The sequence below is a fragment of the Cimex lectularius genome, unplaced genomic scaffold (assembly GCF_000648675.2).
Source record: "Cimex lectularius strain Harlan isolate CLEC.00 unplaced genomic scaffold, Clec_2.1 scaffold170, whole genome shotgun sequence".
In the NCBI taxonomy this organism is placed as follows: Eukaryota; Metazoa; Arthropoda; class Insecta; order Hemiptera; family Cimicidae; genus Cimex; species Cimex lectularius.
This window is the reverse complement of record NW_019392810.1, coordinates 272,944-295,794: the sequence shown is the minus strand read 5'-3', so window position 1 is coordinate 295,794 and position 22,851 is coordinate 272,944. Positions and strand designations below refer to the sequence as shown.

Genomic DNA, 22,851 nt, shown 5'->3' with positions numbered 1-22,851 from the left:
TACAATCTCTTCACGAAATAAAAAAATTGTTGACCTACACAATAATAATATTTTGTAAATTAGGAATTTTGCACCTTTGTCTGCAATATCAATTACCATTAATTTTGGTTTGTTTCTTGGTGAAGGATTGTTAATTATATTTTTCCTCATTAGCTGAATCAGTTTTGTTTAATCTTTATTTAAAAAAAAAATAAAATAAAAAAAATACATAATTATTCAGATATCGTGAGATGCGGTCGGGTGTGATGTAGGTTTCACAAAAACATTTTCTTTATCGTGCCAACGTTTCAATCTTTATTGAGATCATCTTCAGGGCCTGGGATTTACAAACAATGTTTACATTTAACAAATACATTTAGGATGTGGAAAAGTGAATTTATACAATGCAAAATATATTTTATATTCAAACAAAGTATTTCTACTCACACANTGATCTCAATAAAAGATCGAAACGTTGGCACGATAAAGAAAATGTTTTTCTGAAACCTACATCACACCCGACCGCATCTCACGATATCTGAATAACTATCGATTAACGGTCACTAATCTCTACACAAAATACATAATAATAATTTCTACCAGTTTTTTTCATTTATTCGTATTTTTTCATTTTAATTAGACTTTTGTGAATATAGTTTTTTAAACTGGATTCACATTCATTTATACAGATGTACATAAACGAAAATCTAATGGAATTAAAGGAGAAAAGAAAAACATCCACTGACGAGTTTTTTTGTTTTTTTTATCTTTATTATTAAAATATAAATATTTATTGTAATTTACACAGTATATTCAGAACACTCTGTCTTGGTAACCAGCTTCTACAATGTTATTTTTTGCGACTTGTGTGCTACCACCAACTGCTCCTTGGTGGTGATGGTGGTGGTGATGATGGTGATGGTGATGCCCTCTCATGTGTCCACCTCTTCTGCCTTGCATTGTGAATTCGAACATCGACTGATTGTGCTGAGCCAACATCTTAACAAAGAAATTTCAATTTGCACTTAAAAACTAAATTATATAAATAATATATAATGTATGTATAGTGTTGGTACAAAATTAAGGCAGGTTTTGAAAATTTGTTTTATTTTCACAGGAGAAACAAACCTCAAATCTAATTTATGGATTATAATAAATATTTTGAACTGTTATCTTTTATGCAAAACATTTTAGTTTACATCGAATTTTATAAGAGTGAGGACCTGCAAAATTAAATAAGTTCAAACTTCAAATTTGACGAAACTCTAGTTTGGACATATATAATTTTGCAAGTCCTGACTCTTATAATATTCAATATAAACTAAAATGTTTTGTATATAAAAACAACAAAATTTATTTTTACAAATTTAAACTTATGATTCTTCCTTCTTGAAGGTGGGATAATAGGTCATCTCAAAAAACCACAACCAGTTTTTATCCACAACGTTTCGGATTTATTTTAATCCTTCCTCAGGTGAGTTAACACAATGGTTAAAAAAAGTGGTCGTCAGTCATTAATATTTTGTAACAGTTTATTTAAAAAAAGAGCCAGTGTGGTACTTATTCAGACTGGCTCTTTTTTTAAAATAAATTGTTATAAAATATTAATGACTGACGACCACTTTTTTAACCATTGCGTTAACTCACCTGAGGAAGGATTAAAATAAATCCGAAACGTTGTGGATAAAAACTGGTTGTGTTTTTTGAGATGACCTATTATCCCACCTTCAAGAAGGAAGAATCATAAGATTAACTGTTGAGGTCAAAATATAAGAAAACATCGTTACAAATTTAAATTTGGATGAATGCAGCTCAAACCATGCATAACATCAATAGTTTGGAGGGAGAAAGCATTAATGAATGCATGGTGTAGCAATGGTTTCAGTTTTCCTCTTGGAGATCTCAAAGACAGGGAAGGTCGCAGTTATGAACAACGACTAACTCAAAATGTCGACTGAAAGAAAATTCACATAAGAGAACATGGGAAATTGCGGAAGAGTTTAGTGTTGACCACTCAATCATTGTTCGCCATCTGGAGCAAATTGGTAAAGTAAAGAAGAGAAAAGTGGGTACTACTAACTGAAGCCCAAAGAAATCGACGCTTTGAAATTTGCACGTCTCTTCTGCGCCACCAAAACTATTCGTTTCTCGACTGAATTATCAGGTGCCAGGTATGATGAAGCAGCAAAACACTGCACCCAACAAAGATTATGATGACTGGTGGTGTACTGCTGGGGTTGTTCACTATAATTTCATGAAATAACCTAACACAGCAGAGAAATATTGCCTAGAATTGACAAAATGCACGGGAAACTGCAACATCTTTGTCCAGCGTTGGTAAACCGTAAGGGGCCGATTCTTCTTCACAATAACACCAGGGTACATGTTGCATTGCCGACCCTGCGGAAACTTAAGGACTTAAGATATGATACCTTACCGCACCCTCAGTATTCAACTGACCTCTTGCCTACAGACTTCCACTTTTTTAGGCATTTTGATCATTTCTTAAGGGGGGTTACAATTTTTAGAGAACACGGTGAAGCTGATAATGCCTTCCAAGACTTTATTGTGAGTCAAAAAATAAAATAAAGATTTTTATGTCAGCGAAATAAAAGCGCTTATTACATATCGGCAGATGTATAGATTGTGATGGAAAATATTTCAAATGAATTTTCTTTATTTTATAAAATTTAAAAATAGTTTTGACCGCCTTTTCAAAACCTGCATTATTTTTGCACCATCCTAACATACACACAATGATTAAACTTGGGATTTTACAAAAGTACCTTGCTTAAATCGCTCGGCATCGGTTCAGTCCAAAAAAAGTCATGGTTCAATGCAGAATCAGAATCGCATCGCTTCTGAGGGTCCAAAATAAGGAGTTTGTCGAGTAAATCACAGGCGTACGGGTCTTTGACGTAAGGTCTCAGCCTTTCTTTAACCTGTAACATCAGACAACATTACAGTATAAAAAGTGACTACCATCATCATACATACTTTTCTCTTTTGTCCTCTGGATAATTCAATTTTGTTGTACAGCTCTAGAGATTCCACACCGGGCCAAACCTCAGTCGTTATCGAACCGCACAACTGTGATATAAGCGACAGCTGCTGCGATTCAGAGCTGCCTTGCATTATCGGCGACCTAGTCCACATTTCTGCCATAATACAACCGGCACCCCACAAATCGACCGGGGGGCCGTAATTTCTATCTCCTAGTAATAGTTCAGGCGGTCTATACCAAAGTGTGACAACCCGATTGGTATATCTAAAAGAAAACAAATCGTTTACACACTGTTATAATGATCTACATGTTTGATCGTACCTGTTCACTTGGCCGTTTTTCGTTTGACTGAAGGCTCTTGCCAGACCAAAATCTGCCAATTTCAAAACTCCCGATTTAGTTATCAACACATTCGCAGCCTTCATGTCCCTATGAAGGATCTAACATGGAAAACACAATTGCATTCAACAGATTATGATATGATTCAACAAGAAGAAAAACAAATATAATTACTTTATTACTATGTATATAATACAAGCCGTTTAACAACTGCTGAACAACTCTCTTGATCTCTCCGAGGTTGAATTTAACGTTGACATTCGACAAGAGACCTGCCAGATCGTGCTCACAGAAGTCGAATACGAGATAAAACGTCGAGCGATACTTATTGTCATGGGTGGCTGAAGAAAGCATAGAAAAATCAGTAAACAAATTGAGACAGCATCTTGCACAACGACAAACCTTTGGTCCTACATATTTCTATCAGATTGACGACATTTTCATGTTTCAACAATTGAAGAATTCTTATTTCTCTAAGAGCCGTAATCGGAAACTGAAAAACATAGACACGAGGTGTAATGAAATTGTAAAAACCTACAAATATATAAATGTCAGACGTATACCCCTTCTTTTTCATTGTCCATCAGTACTTTCTTCATGGCGACTACTTTTGAAGGGTTTTTCTTGTCTTTTGCTTTGAACACCTCCCTGAAATAAAAAAAGAGTTAAAGTAGAAGAAACGGGACTTGGGTCAAGTTGTTTTAACACTATTTTATCTTAGTCGCGATCCGTGCCGTGGGGTGCTAAAATGCTAAACCCTTGTCGGACGCAACTGAAGAAAATCGTGTTAAGCTCTACGTTCTCACCCGAAAGTCCCTTGGCCGATTTTCGTCAGCTTTTCATACTTGGTTGACTCGTCGCAGAACGGGAAGTCGTACTCTTCGATGTACTTCTCTTTCTCCTTGGTGTTCATTTTGATAAAAGATGAATTTTCTACTCTGCAAGTCATCATTTCAATTGGGGCGAAGAGAACAATTTGAGATAAATCGGGTCCGTAGTGTCAGAACATTTTCCAGAAGCAGTTATGCCTGCGTGTTTTCCACTTGCCCACTGGGATTAACAGGACGTGTTTATAAACTAAAAGACATACAGAAAAAGACGTAAAACAGTGCAGGAAAGGTAAGTGAAAGGTAACAGTTTTACGACATCCACTATTCAGCAATCCGATTCAAGGTTCAGCAGGTAAATGCACCCATATCGATACCCGTATTCGATCCACACAGCGGGGGCAGCAGCAGCAGTTCCTGTTTTCAGCAAACTAAACTAGCACAGAAGTGACGTTGACCATCGAAATTTAAATTAAATAAATTATTTATTAATAAACTGAAGCCATTGTGGATGATGATGATGGATACTAGGAAATGGGGCTATTTTTGTTTCCCAATCGCTACAATCTTCATGCTTATTGTACTTTCCTAGTTCCTTAGTTCAACTAGGAATTGGGGGTTTTTGTTTCCCAAATACTGCAGGCTTCCAGGCTTATTGCACTTTCCTAGTTCATTAGTATAGTCAATCAACTAGATCCTTCTTCTAACAAGTACTAGGTCATTGATGATGATGATAATGAATGCTAGGAATTGGGAGTTGTTGTTCCCCAGCCACTGCACCCCTTCTAGCTTACTGTCCTTTCCTAGTTCCTTAGTTCAGTCAATCAACTTGATCTTTATCCTAACAAGTACTAGGTCATTGATGGTGATGGTGATGATGATGATGATAATGAATACTAGGAATTGGGGGTTTTTGTTTCCCAAATACTGCAGGCCTTCTCGCTTACTGTACTTTCCTAGTTACTTAGTTCAGTCAATCAACTTGATGGTGATGATAATGATGATGATAATGAATACTAGGAATTGGAAGTTTTTGTTCCCCAGCCACTGCAGCCCTTCTGGCTTACTGTCCTTTCCTAGTTCCTTAGTTCAATCAATAAACTTGATCTTTATCCTAACAAGTACTAGGTCATCGATGGTGATGATAATGATAATGAATACTAGGAATTGGGGGTTTTTGTTTCCCAGGCACTGTAGCTTGCAGGCATGTACTTTCGTAAATCCTTAGTTCAGTCAGTCAACTTGATCTTTCTCTTAACAACTAGGTCATTGATGATGATGATGATAAGAGATACTAGGAAGTGGGAGATTCCCCAACAACTGCAGGCCTTCTGACTTATTGTACTTTACTCGACCCTAGTTCAATTATATTTCATTATGTTTGTAATAATAAGTTTTCATATCACTTATTTAACTTGCACTTCTGTACAAATTTTCATATTTAACTTTTTATTATTTCTGCAATAACAATGATAAAATATGATCTTTTTTAGTAATAATTATATGAAACATTTTTTCAAGCTATTTTCTTACTTTAAATAAATACTTAAATAATTTTTCCTTTGTTTTCTTAGTTTTGCTTTTGTATTATTATATTTTATACATTATATATTTATATATTTAAACATTTTTGTAAATTGGATTAATTCTGTAAAATATATTATTTTATTATGTTTTATAATTATTATTACTATTACTATTATTATTCTTTTACTATGTTTATAAAACTAAATTTATTTCTAATATATTTACAGGCTCAATGCCCTATTGTACATTTAAAATAAATAAAGTTAATAAATAAATAAATTCTTAACAATCATAAAAGATTAAAAACAAAGAATCGATTATTTTGTAATCTTAGAAAATCGTAAAACGTTTAGAAAAATAGAATAAGAGCAAAACTTGTTTTATATTGGTAAAATTGGTTTATATTTCTTTGAAAAACATATAAAATGTTGTTTTAAAAAGTTATGATACAAAATGACTGGTTTTTCATGCAAAACTTTTTATAGTGGATTGTGATCCGTAAATAAATAAATAAATAAAACTAGGAATAGTAATATATCGAGTAATCGATTGGTGAACGTAGGACGAGGATCTAACCGGCTGTGGCGTTCTTCCAAGTACGCACCTTATCATCTGTCATTCAGTTCCTCCCAAGTCCCAAGTCTTAATATTTCTCCAGAAGTACAGATCCTCCTCGCGAGCAGAACTCAATCGATAATCGCAGAATATGATCCTCCTGTCGTAGTGCGATTTACGGGGAAATTTTTGGGCGGTGGGACGACGGCGAAGAGCCAGTTTTTATGTCAGAAAGCAGACCGTTCGTCGTTTTTCCGTTCGCCAGCGAAGTGTCACATCGTGTGTAGTAGCGTTTCGTAGATTTCGCCCTTCACGGCAACCCCACGTTTCCACTTGTTTTAACTTGTGAGCGTCCGGTCGAGTGACTACATCCTCGAAAATGGAAGGCGGTTTCAACTCGTACCAGAACGGTTCTGACCGGAGGGATTTCAACCAGACGGCCCAGAAGATAGGCACCAACATCCAGAAGATATTGCAGAACGGTGAGTGTGGACGTTTCCCACCTTCACTCGGCCGTATTTTGCACGTCTAATTGCGTCGATTCGGCTTTGTTAACACAAATTGCATAACTCGCTCCCACGAAGGCGAAAACAAAAGGGATCGACGAATTGCACGAAATTGCACTTAGCACAAAGTTGAAGAAAAATGAACCAATGAATCGCAATAATCGAAACTTTCGTATTTGTCCTTCTTCCCCGTCTAACGGAATTTACACAATTTTAAAAATCCTGCGACATTTAACGATTAGAAATTTAAACTTGTCAAAAAAACAACTTACAACACTGATTTTATTCAACTTTACTGTAATAACTCCGATAAGATGTAAAAATTATACGATTCAAATAGTGACGTAGATCTAGGCGTGTATTTAGGTTAGAGTAGGTGTATTTACTGGAAAGAATGTATTTCGATTGGATTGGATTTATTTAGGCTCAACATTGTACATGTATTTTATTTAAGTCACGAATGACCTCCCTTAATTAGTTCAATCGATTAAGGAGAGAGAGAGAGAGAGAGTGAGTGAGTGAGTGAGTGAGTGGAGAAGGAGTAAGAGAAATGGAAAGAAAGAAAGAGAAGAGAAGAAGAGAGTGTAAAAAGAAAGAGAGAGAGGGGGTGAGTGGAGAATGAGTGACTAAGAGAAATGGAAAGAAAGAAAGAGAAGAAGAGAGTGTGTAAGATGAGTGAGAGAGTAAAGAGAGAGAAGACAAGGAGAGTGAGAGGGGGGTGTAATTGGACAAGGAGTTAGTAAAAGAAATGGAAAGAAAGAAAGAGAAAAGGAGAATGTGTAAGAGTAGAGAGAGTGTAAGAATAAAGATAGAGAGTAAGAGTTTAGAGAGAGAGAGGGTGAGAGCGTAAAGAGAGAGTAAAGAGAGAGAGGGTGAGGGGGGAGTGATTTGACAAGGAGTTAGTAAAAGAAATGGAAAGAAAGAGAAGAGGAGAGTGTGTAAGACGAGTGAGAGAATGTAAAAGTAAAGATAGAGAGTAAGAGTATATAGAGAGAGGGCGAGAGTGTAAAGGGAGAGTGAGAGAGTAAAGAGAGAGAGTGAAAGAGGGGGGGGGGGAGTGATTTGACAAGGAGTTAGTAAAAGAAATGGAAAGAAAGAGAAGAGGAGAGTGTGTAAGACGAGTGAAAGAATGTAAGAGTAAAGATAGAGAGTGAGAGTATAGAGAGAAAGGGTGAGGGCGTAAAGAGAGAGTAAGAGAATAAAGAGAGAGAGAGTGAGAGGGGGGGGAGTGATTGGACAAGGAGTTAGTAAAAGAAATGGAAAGAAAGAAAGAGAAGAGGAGGGTGTGTAAGAGAAAAGATAGAGAGTAAGAGAATAGAGAGCGAGGGTGAGAGCTTAAAGAGAGAGTGAGAGAGTGTAAGAGTAAAGAGAGCGAGAGAGGTGTAAGAATAAAGAGAGATTGATTGATTAAAAGTTTTATTTAATCACGCACAGTTTCTTCCACTTAACGTTAGTAGTAACAATTTACATTATACATACATTTTGTGCAGACTCTTTTGTTTAGAGAATGCAAAAACACATAATATAAAACATATTAGTAATTAATTTATGATTCCATGATTTTATGATGGTTTTAGTTATTTTCCATCAGAAGTTTTAGATATTTTCTCATGAAAGTACGAAAACTGTTCTCAGAGGAGTTATTTGGAACTTAACCAAACAGCTTTATGCTGGTAATTAAGAAGAGCTGGAGAATGTTTTAGTTCTATGAATTGGAATTTCAAATGTATTGTTTTGTTTTAAGTTGAATGTTTTAATTTTTTTTCTTATATTTAACGAATAGATAGTTCGGTTGTTTTGAGTGTATAATTTTAGATATTGTTGATATTATGGTTATTTTTTGTAATATCTTAACATATTTACTCTCTTACATTTATCATATATAATACTATCGTACTTTAGTCTTAATGTATATCTTGCACATGCGTTTTGTGCTATTTGTGCTATTTGTATATCACGTTTGTTTGTATCAGATACATTATGGGTGCACTGTATTGCAAATGAAGTGTTATGATTGAATTAACTATTTTCTTTCTAACGAACACATTACTTGTTAATATGATTTTATTAAAACAGTACAAAAGTGAATAGATTTTACTAACAAGTCTAGTTTGTCTTACCCAATTGAGTTTATGGTCTATTGAGACACCTAGTGTCTTTATTGCATTTTCATATCTTATTATGTCATTCTCTAGTATTATTGGATCAATATTCATATACTCCAATTTATACACAAGTTGTGGATGCCCAACAATCATAGTTACATTTACTAGGATTAATTATTTAACTATGATTTTGTGCCTGTTTATTTAGAGTTAGTAGATCCTGGTTAACTTTAATAATTGCTTCATTTATATCTTCCAACTTTGAGCTTATATAAATGTTAAGATTGTCGGCGAATATTCCATAATAACATTTAGATATGGCACTGTTAATTTTATTGACATATAAAATTAATGACAATTAATTAAGGTTTTTAGTTGAGATGAAAAAAAGTTAATGGCACGAGAGGGATTCGAACCCACGATCTTTGGCTAGATACGCCGCTGCTGTACCACCTGAGATATCGTGACCTCCATCCACTCGGGCATCAACTCCCCATCTCAACCCCACCTTATGAGTTTTCCCTCTTGCCATTTTTCAATTAATTGCTTAATTAATTGTCATGTATTAATTGGTCAAGCGGACCACGAAAGTAGTGAATTAATGATAAAATTAATAGCGTAGCTGACAGATTTGTTCCTTGTGGAACTCCATGGTTTATAGTTACCCAAGATGAAAATTCATTTTTAAATGTCTTTATGCACATCGTTCGATTAGAAATATCGGATGAGAACCAATTAATAGTGTTATTTGTAAAATTAAATGATTTTAGAATAGCCAACAATAGTTCATGATTTATAATATTGAGTGCATGTTTAAAATCAATGACTAAAAATAGTTTGATTGCTTAAGTCAATGTTTTTTCTTATTACATCTGTTAGTTCTATGACTGCTGTCTGTGTACTGTGATTATGTATAAAAGCTGATTGATTGTAATTTAATAGTGATGAATTAGTGGTTAAGAATTTATCCATTTGTTTATATATAATTCAATTAATTAAGGTTTTTAGTTGAGATAAAAAGTCAATCCCATCTCAACCCTACCTTTTGAATTTTCCCTCCTTTTTGCCATTTTTCAATTGTCGTGTAATCTATTCGATTCTCAGCGACAAATGAAATGGCCATGGAGAGCTTTAGTGAAGTGTACTTCATTTTAATTCATTAAATTCACTATTTTTCGTGGTCCGCTTGACCAATTAATATATTTCAATTAATTAAGGTTTTTAGTTGAGATAAAAAAGTCAATGGCATGAACGGGATTTGAACCCACGATCTTCGGCTTGATACGCCGCTGCTCTACCACTTGAGCTATCATGACCTCGATCCACTCGGACACTAAAACACAAAAAGGAGGGAAAATTCAAAAGCTGGGTTTGAGATGGGAAGTTAGTGTCCGAGTGGATCGAGGTCACGATAGCTCAAGTGGTAGAGCAGCGGCGTATCTAGCCGAAGATCGTGGGTTCAAATCCCGCTCGTGACATTGACTTTTTTATCTCAACTAAAAACCTTAATTAATTGAAATATATTAATTGGTCAAGCGGACCACGAAAAATAGTGAATTTATACATCATTTTATCAAAATCGAAATAATGCTAATAGCACAGTAAGATTCACATTTGTTAGCTGGGTAATTTTTAACAATAGGTATAATACTAATAGACTTGCAGTCTACGTCATAATTTTTCTCGATCTAACAGGACCTAACAGAGTTAACACAAAGATTGTGAATACCCGTAGATGTAGATATAGTTTCAAGGTATAGTATACTGCGCCCTGTAGAGCTATTATCCCCCTTGCTCTGCCTAAAGCACATCGGTGAGTCCTATTTCATCAAGAAACTTGATTAATAGGCCCGGTTGCAATAGTTGAAGCTCTTCTATGGTCATATTATACATCCCAAAATATTTCTTCTTGCAGGCTAGTGTAGCTCCACAGATTGTTAGTAGATGTGTTGGTGACTCTTCTACCTCTTTGCAGAATCTGCATGTGCCGCCTTGGATTATTCCAATTTTCTTTAAGTGTACATTTAACTTGCAGTGTCATGTTAGGAATCCTATTAGAATTCGCAGTTTGTTCCTGCTTCCCTTGATGCATTCTGTAATTTCTTTCCTTCCAAAATTGGTTAGAAGATTCTTGGATTGTCTGTGTCCAATGAGTGAATTCCATAGTTCCTTCATTTTCTTTTTTTCCTTCTGTCTGAGATACTCATTAATAGTGTAGGTTTCTATGCCACAGAAGAGTTCGGGTCATGTAGCAGCCCCTTTTCTTGAAAGGGTGCCCGCTTTCTCGTCGCCTTCTACTCCCATGTGTCCTGGGACCCAGCAGAGGGTGAATACCCGTACTGTATGCTTTTTCCAGATATCAGGGTAAATTAAACTACCAATAGAAGCATTGTAGATGTGACATAATATTTCAGGGATATCATTTATTATTATTTTTAGGAACGAGAATGAGATGCCATCAGGTCCAACTCAATTTGATTTTAAGTTATTGAAAATTTTTGTAATTTCTGTGTTTGTTATCGAGTTTAATTCAAATTTGCCTGCCAATGAAGGAGTATAGTTGTCGTTGATATTATAAGAATCGATTATGTTTTGATTGAATGCATTATTAATCCCCAGCTGGCAGAATTAATTTAAGATATTAATATCAATAGCTAAGTCCTGAGTATGATTCTTGTCGTTTCGTAACCCCCAACTCTTCGCATATTTCCAGAATATTTAGAATTTTTTAGCGATTGCAACTGAGATACATTTACCATATATTTAGAGCTTCTAGTAAGATTTTGTACTCTGTTCCTAAATATCTTAAAAAGTTATCAGAGCCTGTCACTTCTCACCGTCCACTGCCAAGAAAAAAAAGTTCTTACCTATTGTTTCTGTGGACGAACTCATTTATTGTTCTAGTTTTTTGGTTTTTATCGTACATCTTGTTACTTTTATATTATTTATTTTAGTTTATACTTTTTATTATGTTTTGTAAGCTTATTTCTGTTCTTTTTGGACCTTGTAAAGCTTATATTATAAATGAATAAATTTTATGTGTGACTAACTGTTTTCTTCCTGCAGTTGTGTCTATGAAAAAGATGGTCAACGTACTGGGGACTTTTCAGGAAACTCCTGAACTCAGACTGAAACTGTAATTAAATGAATTCTATTACAAACTTATAATGCCTGTACATTTATTAATATTTTATTTGTAGGCATCAAATACAACATTACACCAATAATTTAGCGACAGACACTTCAGACAGTCTGAAGACGCTTAGCAACATTCCATTCCCACAGTCGACAGAAAATGTAAGCGATCACGATTGATTAAGTGTTTGAAAAGATTTGATTTTTTGTAATGTATTTTACAGAAAGAGTATAAAATGCAAAAAGAAAGGCTTGTGGAAGAATTCATGTCGGCTCTCAATGCTTTCCAAGAGTCTCAGCGTCTTGCCCTTGAAAAAGAAAAGAAGGATATCGCTCAAAAGAATGTGACCTCTTTACTTCCACCCCCTAACTCCACGCATGGAACGTCCCATGGCGGTAAGCAGCCCGAGGACCTTTTTTTTTGTCTATTGATAATTTATTCAAATACTTGTTTATTTTTACTATATGAACTGTCAATTATTTTTTTCAGACCAACTAATAGAGCTTACACCCAGTGTAAAGACCCAGGCGCAGCTCCAGCAGGAGGAAAGGGATATTCGACTTCTTGAGCAGCAGAGGGCGGAAATGTTACAATTGGAGGTATTATTTATCAATTTTCACATATTTAATTTCTCACAGTTACACGCTTTACAAGCAGTCAGGTTACATCATATGACAAATTTGTGTTTTAAAACACCAATCTTTTCCATGAGACAAGAATTGTTTGTTCCAAGCCAGTATTTTTCAGGTAAGTTCTGTTCTAATATTTTATTGAAAATTGTTAATTTTATGTTATTTACATTTTTTAAATTATCTCAGCTGTTTACAAAATTTTGTGTCCACTATTTGCAAATTCTCGGTACTAAAGCTTAGCATCCTCTTTGGTCATTTTCAGTTTAGAAAATATAACGAAATAAACATGTATTTGTTCTTAATTATGAATTTATTTATACTGCTTGCCAACATTTATATTTATTTCGGGAACAAATGACAGAAGTAATTGAACAAAAGACATGTAGTGACAACAGTTTTCTCCATGACACAAGGTATGGAAATTCATGGTAAGCTCTTGTTCGGGCTCGAAAGCAATACATGTTTTGAAATGTTTTAAGATGAATTAAGGCATCACCTACAACAAAAATGAAAAAAACTAGTCTCGATCAGACTACAAGGTCATCTCAACTAAGTGGTATAAGGAAGAATACCACTTTTGATGAAAAAATCGGTAAAAAATCTGATGACAGTAAGCAAGAATCTGTTCATATTAAAACTGAACTGGCCTCGAAGTCTTCAAACACTACCACTGTAGACAAACAGATACAGACAGTCTCGCCGTCGTTCACAAAACAAAATAGGTTAATCCCAAAAGTTACCGACATTGAGAAATTAATTCCGTTAATAGTAAATACTTGTAAAAATTGTGGTTACAAGAACGATAAAAGTGAAACGAAACTTCAAGGTGAGACCCTTGGGGCTATATTTGCAAAGTGTAGGGAGGAATTACTTGGACAAAACCCTGCTTTAGATAGTGTGGACTTCTGCCCAGACATCCCGAAAAATTCAACAAAACCAATATCTATTGTACAATATGACAATACCGATAGCTCAAAACCTCTCACATTTCCAACTGCAACTGCTGCTTCAGTTCTGTATGAGGACGAAGGTGAAAAAAAAGCTGTGACACAAGAGTCCGAACACTCAAACAATGCTGCATCAAGTGAAAATGATACTACATCAGAAACGTTATCCACAGAAAAGAAAAAACAAAGTGACCCTGATACACAAAAATCAGAGTCTCAAGTTACATCTCCACTGGTCAAAACTGATGAAACACCCAAATCACCTTCTAAATCCACTATCAGTTCTACTAAGTCGAAGAAAAGCATTTTTAATCGAAAAACGTCAATAACCACTAAAAATAAAAAGGTGTATAAATCTTATGGCAAATACATTGCTGAAGAGTTAAGGTCCATGCCACCAGAAAAAGCTGTAGTTTGTCAACGTCTAATTAACGAAACTTTAACACATGGATTAATGGGGCAGTTAAATAATACATCAAGAGTCACTTCAAAAAAATAAAAATTACATGTCACCAACCCATTTTTTCACATTATTTTTTGAAAGTTAAGTTATTGTTAAACTTTTGGAGGAAGTTACTGGCACCCCAAGGAGTCATGTAACCTCGTAGCCAAAGTTAAAAGTAGTTTTTGGAGGTATACCGATGAACTAACCAACTTTTTTTTTTAAACATATTCAAATGATAGTTTTATATAATAATATTATTTTTTCTTTTGAAGCACACTTTTATCATCTTGTTCCAAGATAGCAGCTACAGTATTTTCTTTTATTAGTCTTTCTACAGTTGCTACAGCACAGCTCTATAGAATAAAATATAGAAAGCTATATACAGTGCTACTCATCACTGTAACGTATAGGCCCCGGGTTTGATAATCCTGTGGCCCTACATGTTGCAAACCCTTCTTAAAAAAAAATAAAAAATCTTTTAAGGTTTATATATTATTGTTAAGGTAAATTAAAAAGTGCTGGTAAATTCAAATGCTTCAAAAATCTACTGAAACTAAAAGCGATTTTGAATTTACCTAAACAATAATGTGTGGTGATTAGTGACCGTTAATCGATATTTATTTAGAAATCGTGAGATGCGGTCTGGTGTGATGTAGGTTTCAGAAAAACATTTTCTTTATCGTGCCAACGTTTCGATCTTTATTGAGATCATCTTCGGGGCCTGGGATTTACAAACATTGTTTACATATTACAATTACATTTTGGATGTGGAAAAGTGAATTTATACAATGCAAAATATATTTTATATATTCAATCAAAGTATTTCTACTCACTTAAAAACTTTCTAAATAAATACTAAACAATCATTATTCGGAAATCGTGAGATGAGGTCTGGTGTGATGTAGGTTTCAGAAAAACATTTTCTTTATCGTGCCAATGTTTCGATCTTTATTTTCTTGAGAACCTTTTTCTTGAGTTTTGATCTTTATTGAGATCATCGCCAGGGTCTGGGATTTACAAACATTGTTTGTTTAAATTTAACAAATACAGAAAATATTTTTTTATATTCAGTCAATCAATTTATAATCAATAAAAAAAATATTTTTTTTTTGCATTGTATAAATTCACTTTTTTCCACATCCTACATGTATTTGTTAAATTTAAACAATATTTATAAATCCCAGGCCCTGAAGATGATCTCAATAAAGATCAAAACTCAAGAAAAAGGAGGGAAAATTCAAAAGGTGAGGTTTAGATGGGAAGTTAGTGTCCGAGTGGATCGAGGTCACGATAGCTCAAGTGGTAGACCAGCGGCGTATCTAGCCAAAGATCGTGGGTTCGAATCCCGCTCGTGCCATTGACTTTTTATCTCAACTAACAACCTTAATTAATTGGTCAAGCAGACCACGAAATTAGTGAATTTAATGATTAAAAATGAAGTATACTTCACTAAAGCTCTCCATCGCCATTTCATTTGTCGTCGAGAATCCAATCCAATTACATGACATTTGAAAAATGGCAAAAAGGACGGAAAATTCAAAAGGTGCAGTTGAGATGGGAAGTTGGTGTCCGAGTGGATCGAGGTCACGATAGCTCAAGTGGGAGAGCAGTGGCGTATCTAGCCGAAGATCGTGGGTTCAAATCCCGCTCGTGCCATTGACTTTTTTTATCTCAACTAACAACCTTAATTAATTGTAATATATTAATTGATCAAGCGGACCACAAAATTAGTGAATTTAAAGATCAAAACGTTGGCACGATAAAGAAAATGTTTTTCTGAAACCTACATCACACCAGACCGCATCTCACTATTTCCGAATAATCATCGACTAACAGTTATTAATCATCACACACTAAACAATAATATATTATTTTAAAAAAAATCAATTTATTATTTTTTATATTACATACTTTAATGTTACAACTTGATTTTGTTTCTCCTTGTCAAACCAATAATTCTGTCTAAAAGTGGTATATATATGACTCATGTTTATTGGATAAATCCCAGAATTTAAATGTGGGCTATAAATAAGATTTATAAATAGTTAATTGTTTCAAAGATTGAAATGGAATCGTTAACCACTTTGATACTATTATATTTTATGTAGAATAGCCCCATTAATAAAAATGGTGTTATTTCACTTCAATTTCTTTATTTCAGGCCAGTTAAAATTACAAACATGAAAAGGACACCTTCCAAGCTACACGTTTCGGGATATAGTATGGGAAGTCAAATTCCGTTTAAGGGCTTAGTTTATACACCAAAGAAGGAAAAGTCCTTTGATTACAAGTATTACGGGAAAAGGCTTGCATTTCATTTGGAGAATATGACGCCCAAAATGGCCAGTCATTGTGTTAACTTAATAAACAATATCATCTACCTCTCAAAAACTGAATCATTGGACCGAACATCGATTATCTCGGTGAACCCACTTGATGAATCACGTAACGATTAAAACAAAATAAATTTTTTTATAACTTGCTTTTTCTTTCTTTTTTAAAACTTATCAAGAATTCAAATTTTCTTGGTTATAAAAAAATATAAAATAATCACCTGATCAACTGTTTATAGAAATAAAACATGACAAACTAATATAATTTTTTGGGGGGGTGATTACTTTCCAGTAGTTTCAGATCGTAAATATGTATTTATACTTTTAACAAATATGGTTTTGTATCGCTGTTGTGTGTGTAATAATGAAGCAGACACAGTCCAGTCTAGACAGCAGTTCTGAAACGTCTTCAAAAATATCTTCTAGCAAAGGATCTCTCCGTAGTCTGAAAGTTGACAGGAACTGGCGCTTCTGTGGTAAAGGGTATGGTTCCTACGGGAAAACGGTTGCCGATTATTTATCCCTCATGCCTCCACACATGGCTTTGTTAACATTGAATGTGATAAACGATGTGATTTATCAAGCCAAAATAGGGAAATTGAAGAGATCATCAAGAATTGCAACTGACAAAGAAAATCCACTAGATGAAAAGAAAGAGGATTAAAAGTATGGTGTAAAATAAAAGTTTAACAAGATTGTGTGCATACTTTTTTAAAACAATTGTATACCATTTTTTTTATTATTATTGTTCAGAGCAAAATCACACGCTTCACGCCAAAAGACTTCTTCTGCACTTCTGATCCAGTTAACACATTAATAAGGCTGTGTAATTCAAGAGATAAAAGCCATACAAAAAGATGGCAGTTCACTCAAAACCAATTTTGGAGTTCACAAAAGTGATCATTGGTTTTTTTAGAAACTGGACATAAAAGAGTTGGAAAGCTAAAAATGTTGAACTTGTTAACTATTTGAGGCAAGCAGTACCAACCCTGTTCAAAACTGAGTACAACTGCCACCAAAAGACACCCGAATTATTAAAAATACAGATCTCAATAAGTTGTGAAAAGAACAACAGACTAGAAAAGAACAGTTTCATGTGATTTTTCTCATCTGGGAATAAATTAATTTTATACAAATTAAAACTTTTTCTAAATAAAAAGTAATAGAACAATTATTTGCTCACAATCTAGCCGATTGCTGTCAGTGCGGTAATCTGGAAGCTTTGCAAATCCTACAAATACACTTCATTTCTCACATTTGCTTATTGCAAATGCTATGCAATCTTTCCAGTGAAGCTCAACTATAATAAGTTTAATCCTCTGGCAAAGTTAAGATATTTTGACCTTCCTCTTGGCAAATAGTCTTCTTGGAATCTAATCGGGTTAATGCAAGCAATTCTTAAGTCAATAAGCAGAATAAAAGATTAAATTTCATTTCCATATTTTTTAATAAAATACAAATATTTTTGTTGAATGTTTTCTTTGGTTTCATGGTGGAATGACTTGAAAGTGGTTAGGGATAGATTTTATTTAAAAAATTTAAACTTGTTACTTGTACATCACGCTAAAATGTTGTAACATGTCTTTGCCAACATTATGAGCCTACAATTAATTAAGGTTTTTAGTTGAGATGAAAAAAAGTTAATGGCACGAGCGGGATTCGAACCCACGACCTTTGAATGTTAGTGTCCGAGTGGATCGAGGTCACGATAGCTCAGGTGGTAGAGCAGCGGCGTATCTAGCCGAAGGTCGTGGGTTCGAATCCCGCTCGTGCCATTAACTTTTTTTCATCTCAACTAAAAACCTTAATTAATTGTAATGTATTAATTGGTCAAGCAGACCACGAAATTAGTGAATTTAAATTATGAACCTATTTGTGTTATGATTGATTAGTTTTGAGCGTTGATTATTTCAGTTCAATTTGTAAAATACAATTTATGTTTTAGGACGATATAAGCAAAGTGAATAATATTTTTAAAGAACTTGGGAATATGGTTCACAATCAAGGCGAGTTTGTTGATAGTATAGAAGCAAATGTTGAATCAGCGAGCGTTTTTGTTTCTGAAGGTGCTACACAGTTAAGAGAGGCCCACAGATTGAAGGTATGCCTTTTTTGTTTTTCTTTTTAAAGATTTTAACTATCATATATTGTATAATTTTTTCTCCTTTTAATTTTCAGAGCAAGTTGAGGAAATATAAATGTATTCTGTTGTTAATCCCATTGACTTTTCTTATTTGCCTTATAATATTTCTTTCTTGGAATTCAAATTAAAAACATCAAATGGTATATTTTGTAGTATAAAAAATGAATTGCTGTTATTAATTTATTCCCCGCTAATTTCAGGTAGTTGACAAAAATTTTAACCTTTGGAATGTAAAAGTAATTTTCTCATCTACTAATCGAAATTAAAAATTAATCTGTAAAGGCAACAACTTAAAACTTTTCATGAAATGAGAAAATCTTTGTGAGAATTTTTTGCCCAAACCTTTCCTGTTGGCTGCTATACAACAAAAACTTTTTTTTTTTTTTTTTGTATAAGGCTAAAAAATTCTGTGATACAATGAAAGTTAATTTTTATTTCTTTATTGTGAAAGAGTGTATCCTTTATCTGAAAGATGGATTTGTCTCGGATGTAAAAGGTATATAAAAAAATGTCCCTTTCTCAAGTTCGATTTTTATAATGTTGAGAGGAAAACATTTTGAGAACAACATTGCTATCGAATTCTGATGTAAATATTTAAGAAGATTAGAACCGATTGTGAGCTAGTATCTTCATTTCTATTTATTTGAAGAAACCCTCTAATTTTTTTTCTTTTTAAAGAAAGACATTATATACCAAACAATGTTTGCTAAAAGGGTGTGATAAGATTATTAAGCAGATAATTTTGATACGATAAAATTATACTTTCGTCTTTGTTTTCTGTAATTCTATATATTAAATGTTGAATTAATGCTTTAAAAGCTTTTAATATTAATTTATTTAAAAAAATCCAACATAAGAAGCTTAGCAATAGGAATTTAAAAAAAATTGTTTTTTTACAAATAAAACTTTGTATTTTCTTAAAAATGAACACACTAAATCACATGTTTTGTTTTGAGCATTTTGAAAATGTTGCACTTGTACACGGCCAGAGCAAAAGTATTGGGTAAATTTATAGTTTGTTAGTTAGATATTTGTTTTATTGGTTTCTCTTGTTAAATGAATTCATATAAATTTGTATTGTTAATTGTTTTATATTCTTCCAAGGCACATAACCTATCTGAAACTACATAAAATTTGAAAGAAAGAAATGCCCATAAAGACCAAAAAACCCTGTACACTAGTATTTTTTTTATTTCAAACTATATCCAGTATTTTTTATTGTTTTATTAATTACACATACTTATTTTAATGTAAAACAAACAAAATCAGAAATTCATGAGTTATAGTAAAACTTATTATGATTTCAAAGAAAAAACAAGAAAATTCATGACAACACTGGAAAATCTTAGTGATAGAATAAAACTAACAATTTATTCTATCACTAAACGATTTTCTGGCATTTTGGTGAATTTTCTTTCAAAACATTATAATTGAATAATTTTCATTAAAATTCATTAATTTCTTATCTTGTTTGATTTATATTACAATAATTATGTGGTAATTAATATAATGATCAAAATACATTTAGTTTGAAATAAATAACAAAATGTATACGGTGTCGGTTTTTTAAAAATCTTCTATAACGGATGAATTGTCAATGTTTCTGGAAGCAGTTAGGTAATGTTAAGAATTTAATAAGTATTACATTTTTTCTATATAATCAAAACTAAACATCACCCTTCTAACAATCATTATGTTTGACATACTGCACATTTGGTCAGCTAGCTCCTTAAATTATTTATATTTAAATGCTAATGATTGGAATAATACAATCTTTAGGTTGATGCAATTTTTTTACAATAAATATTTACCCTGTTAAAATGTTAAATGTTTATACAGATTACTTAAATATCATATACATATTATATATTTATAAAATTATTTCTTTGAGTGTTGTTTTTATTTATTCAATTTTTTTATAATATCCAGTGTATTTTTTGTTATGTAAACTTAGTTATGATAGTCAAAACATTTTTATTGTAAAAAGTATATTGTACATATGTGATATAATAGAATAAATTACATTACAAAAAAAAGTTTTCTTTATGACATCTTATTAACAATTATAAATACAGACATGATTATGTTTTATAGTTGAGAGGTATAGTTTTTTGGCATTGTTTTTTAAAAAGACAGTTGAACTGACAAACAGTCATTAATTTTTTTGCAAATAAATTTTTATCCTTCTTCACAGTCAAGAAGCACAGTGTGGTGTCATTTAAAAGCAACTAATTAATAATGCTAGTTTTATTTTGCTGGCACTCTTCATAAAAATAAATAATATGAAAAACAATTAATTTCGAGATAAAAAAGTCAATGGCACGAGTGGGATTCGAACCCACGATCTTCGGCTTGATACGCCGCTGCTCTACCACTTGAGCTATCGTGACCTTGATCCACTCGGACACCAACTTCCCATCTCAACCGCACCTTTTGAATTTTCCCTCCTTTTTGCCATTTTTCAAATGTCGTGTAATCGGATTGGATTCTTTCTTTTGTCGTCGAGAATCTGATCCGATTAAAAGACATTTGAAAAATGGCAAAAAGGAGGGAAAAATCAAAAGGTGCGGTTGAGATGGGAAGTTGGTGTCCGAGTGGATTGGGGTCACGATAGCTCAAGTGGTGGCGTATCAAGCCCGAAGATCGTGGGTTTGAATCCCGCTCGTGCCATTGACTTTTTTATCTCGACTAAAAACCCTAATTAATTGTAATATATTAATTGGTCAAGTAGACCACGCAATTAGTGAATATAATATGAAGAACCTTTTTGAACCATTTTTTTTTTATAACTTTGTAGGTAAAAAGTGAGTTTAATTTATAACGTAAGAACGTAAGCTTCACTTGAACAAAATGAACATAAAAAATCCTTAACGTGATATACAGTGCAAGTTATTAAGTTAAATTAATTTCACTTGTATATAGTCAAGACATGGCACATTTATATAAATGAAGGTGTCTAAATATTGATTATATTGTGTTTAAAAAAATCAATAATAATAAGTAAAACATCACTAAATAGTAAAGTATGGCATCTATTGGAATATGAGCGGTTTGTAACCAGATGACTTATTTCCATTGTAGCCAGTAGAGATGAGAGACGACCCCCTTACTGCACACTTGGTGTCCTTCGTCAACTGACTGACTTTTCCACTCAAGACTCTGAAGTTTTTCCCGTTTTCAAGTTCCAAGCCACCGATGAAATATTGCAAATTTGAAGACAAAACCCAGACGCGATCGTTGCGTACTTTAAGCCCAGATGTAAACCTCACTGTGTCATTGTTCTGTAAAAAAGCAAAATTATTTAATGTAGCACATTTGTGACAGACTAATTAATTAAATATAAAGGGGAAGTGATAATTGTAAAAATGAAATCTTAAATTAGATTTTTTTTGCATATCCATCTCTGCCATACCTTAGGGAGACCCTATACCAGTGCACTATGCCCATTTTTGAACATATTTACAACAAACAGTGTGAATCAAATAGTATGATATTCTGTTCTTTTTTTCAGGGTAACAAAAACAGTTCAGATCTCTGTTTCAATACTTGATACATTATATATTTTAGTTCATTATCAACTTGGAAAGGTTAAGGCATTGACATGGTGCTCATCACTGTAAGGTAAAGGTTCGAGTTTTGTTCCAGCGGTCCTGCATTCGAAATTGACATTCAAAAAAAATTTTTTTTTCAAAAAACAGCACTGTGGTTTGATATGGCCTCTGCTGTTGTGAACCTATGTTTAAAAAAAATATCGACATATTATAACTAGCACAGTGCAGTATAACAGAACCTGCAGTTTCTGTGGTATATACTACAGGTAATAAGGTGAATCCTGAAGTTGGATCAATTACAATTGTAAATTCACTAACCAATTCCTGGAAAACTCCAAACCAATGATAACAGGCTAAAAATAAAGAACTAAACCATTCTGAATGACCTTACCCAGCAACGGGCACAGATTGCTCATGCGATATCTCAGACCATAAATACTTTTAATTGTATATAGATCTTTGTACCTTAATGTATGTCATACTTTGGAATAAATGTATTTATCTGCGTGAATGGGCGTTTTCCCTAAATAACGCTGAGGAGTATTGAGTACTCTGGGGTGAACGCAAACCAGACTATCATTTTTTTTAAATCTTGTTTCTCTGTATTTGCGTTATTTTAACCATAATATACAAGGCCTTGAGGTACAGAGAGGCTAGCAATAGTATAAAGAAAAGAGAGGATATTTATATTTTAATGAATTATTTATTGCATTATCACTTGCATTTCATTTACCAAAAAAGAAGTCATATTTTCTCCTACACATAATTTAAAGATATCACACCACCAGCAAGTCTATGTCAATTGCATTTATGTTAAAATTT

At 33.3% G+C, this 22,851-nt stretch overlaps 3 protein-coding genes and 1 long non-coding RNA gene across 4 annotated transcripts; 3 read left to right on the top strand and 1 right to left on the bottom strand.

Moving 5' to 3' along the window:
• Positions 1-744: 744 nt before the first annotated feature.
• On the bottom strand, positions 745-4,501 carry LOC106665644 (cyclin-dependent kinase 9). Its single transcript, XM_014392218.2, has 8 exons — positions 4,129-4,501; positions 3,886-3,970; positions 3,725-3,815; positions 3,497-3,663; positions 3,305-3,423; positions 2,977-3,247; positions 2,766-2,921; positions 745-978 (listed from the first exon to the last, which is right to left on the bottom strand). The coding sequence occupies exons 1-8, from the start codon at positions 4,272-4,274 to the stop codon at positions 793-795; spliced, it is 1,221 nt and encodes a 406-aa protein (XP_014247704.1). The 5' UTR covers positions 4,275-4,501; the 3' UTR covers positions 745-792.
• Positions 4,502-6,224: 1,723 nt separating this feature from the next.
• Positions 6,225-18,896, top strand: LOC106662639 (syntaxin-7). The gene is made up of 8 exons (XM_014386863.2): positions 6,225-6,713; positions 11,909-11,978; positions 12,043-12,139; positions 12,202-12,373; positions 12,468-12,577; positions 18,281-18,436; positions 18,514-18,618; positions 18,679-18,896. Exons 1-7 carry the CDS (start codon positions 6,611-6,613, stop codon positions 18,604-18,606), a joined length of 801 nt encoding a protein of 266 aa, XP_014242349.1. The 5' UTR covers positions 6,225-6,610; the 3' UTR covers positions 18,607-18,618; positions 18,679-18,896.
• LOC106662647 lies at positions 12,584-16,484 on the top strand. Its single transcript, XR_001339935.2, has 2 exons — positions 12,584-12,725; positions 16,164-16,484. It is a non-coding gene; the product is annotated as an uncharacterized LOC106662647 (long non-coding RNA).
• LOC106662630 lies at positions 12,755-14,077 on the top strand. Its single transcript, XM_014386851.2, has 2 exons — positions 12,755-13,023; positions 13,090-14,077. Exon 2 carries the CDS (start codon positions 13,118-13,120, stop codon positions 14,054-14,056), a length of 939 nt encoding a protein of 312 aa, XP_014242337.1. The 5' UTR covers positions 12,755-13,023; positions 13,090-13,117; the 3' UTR covers positions 14,057-14,077.
• Positions 18,897-22,851: the final 3,955 nt, after the last annotated feature.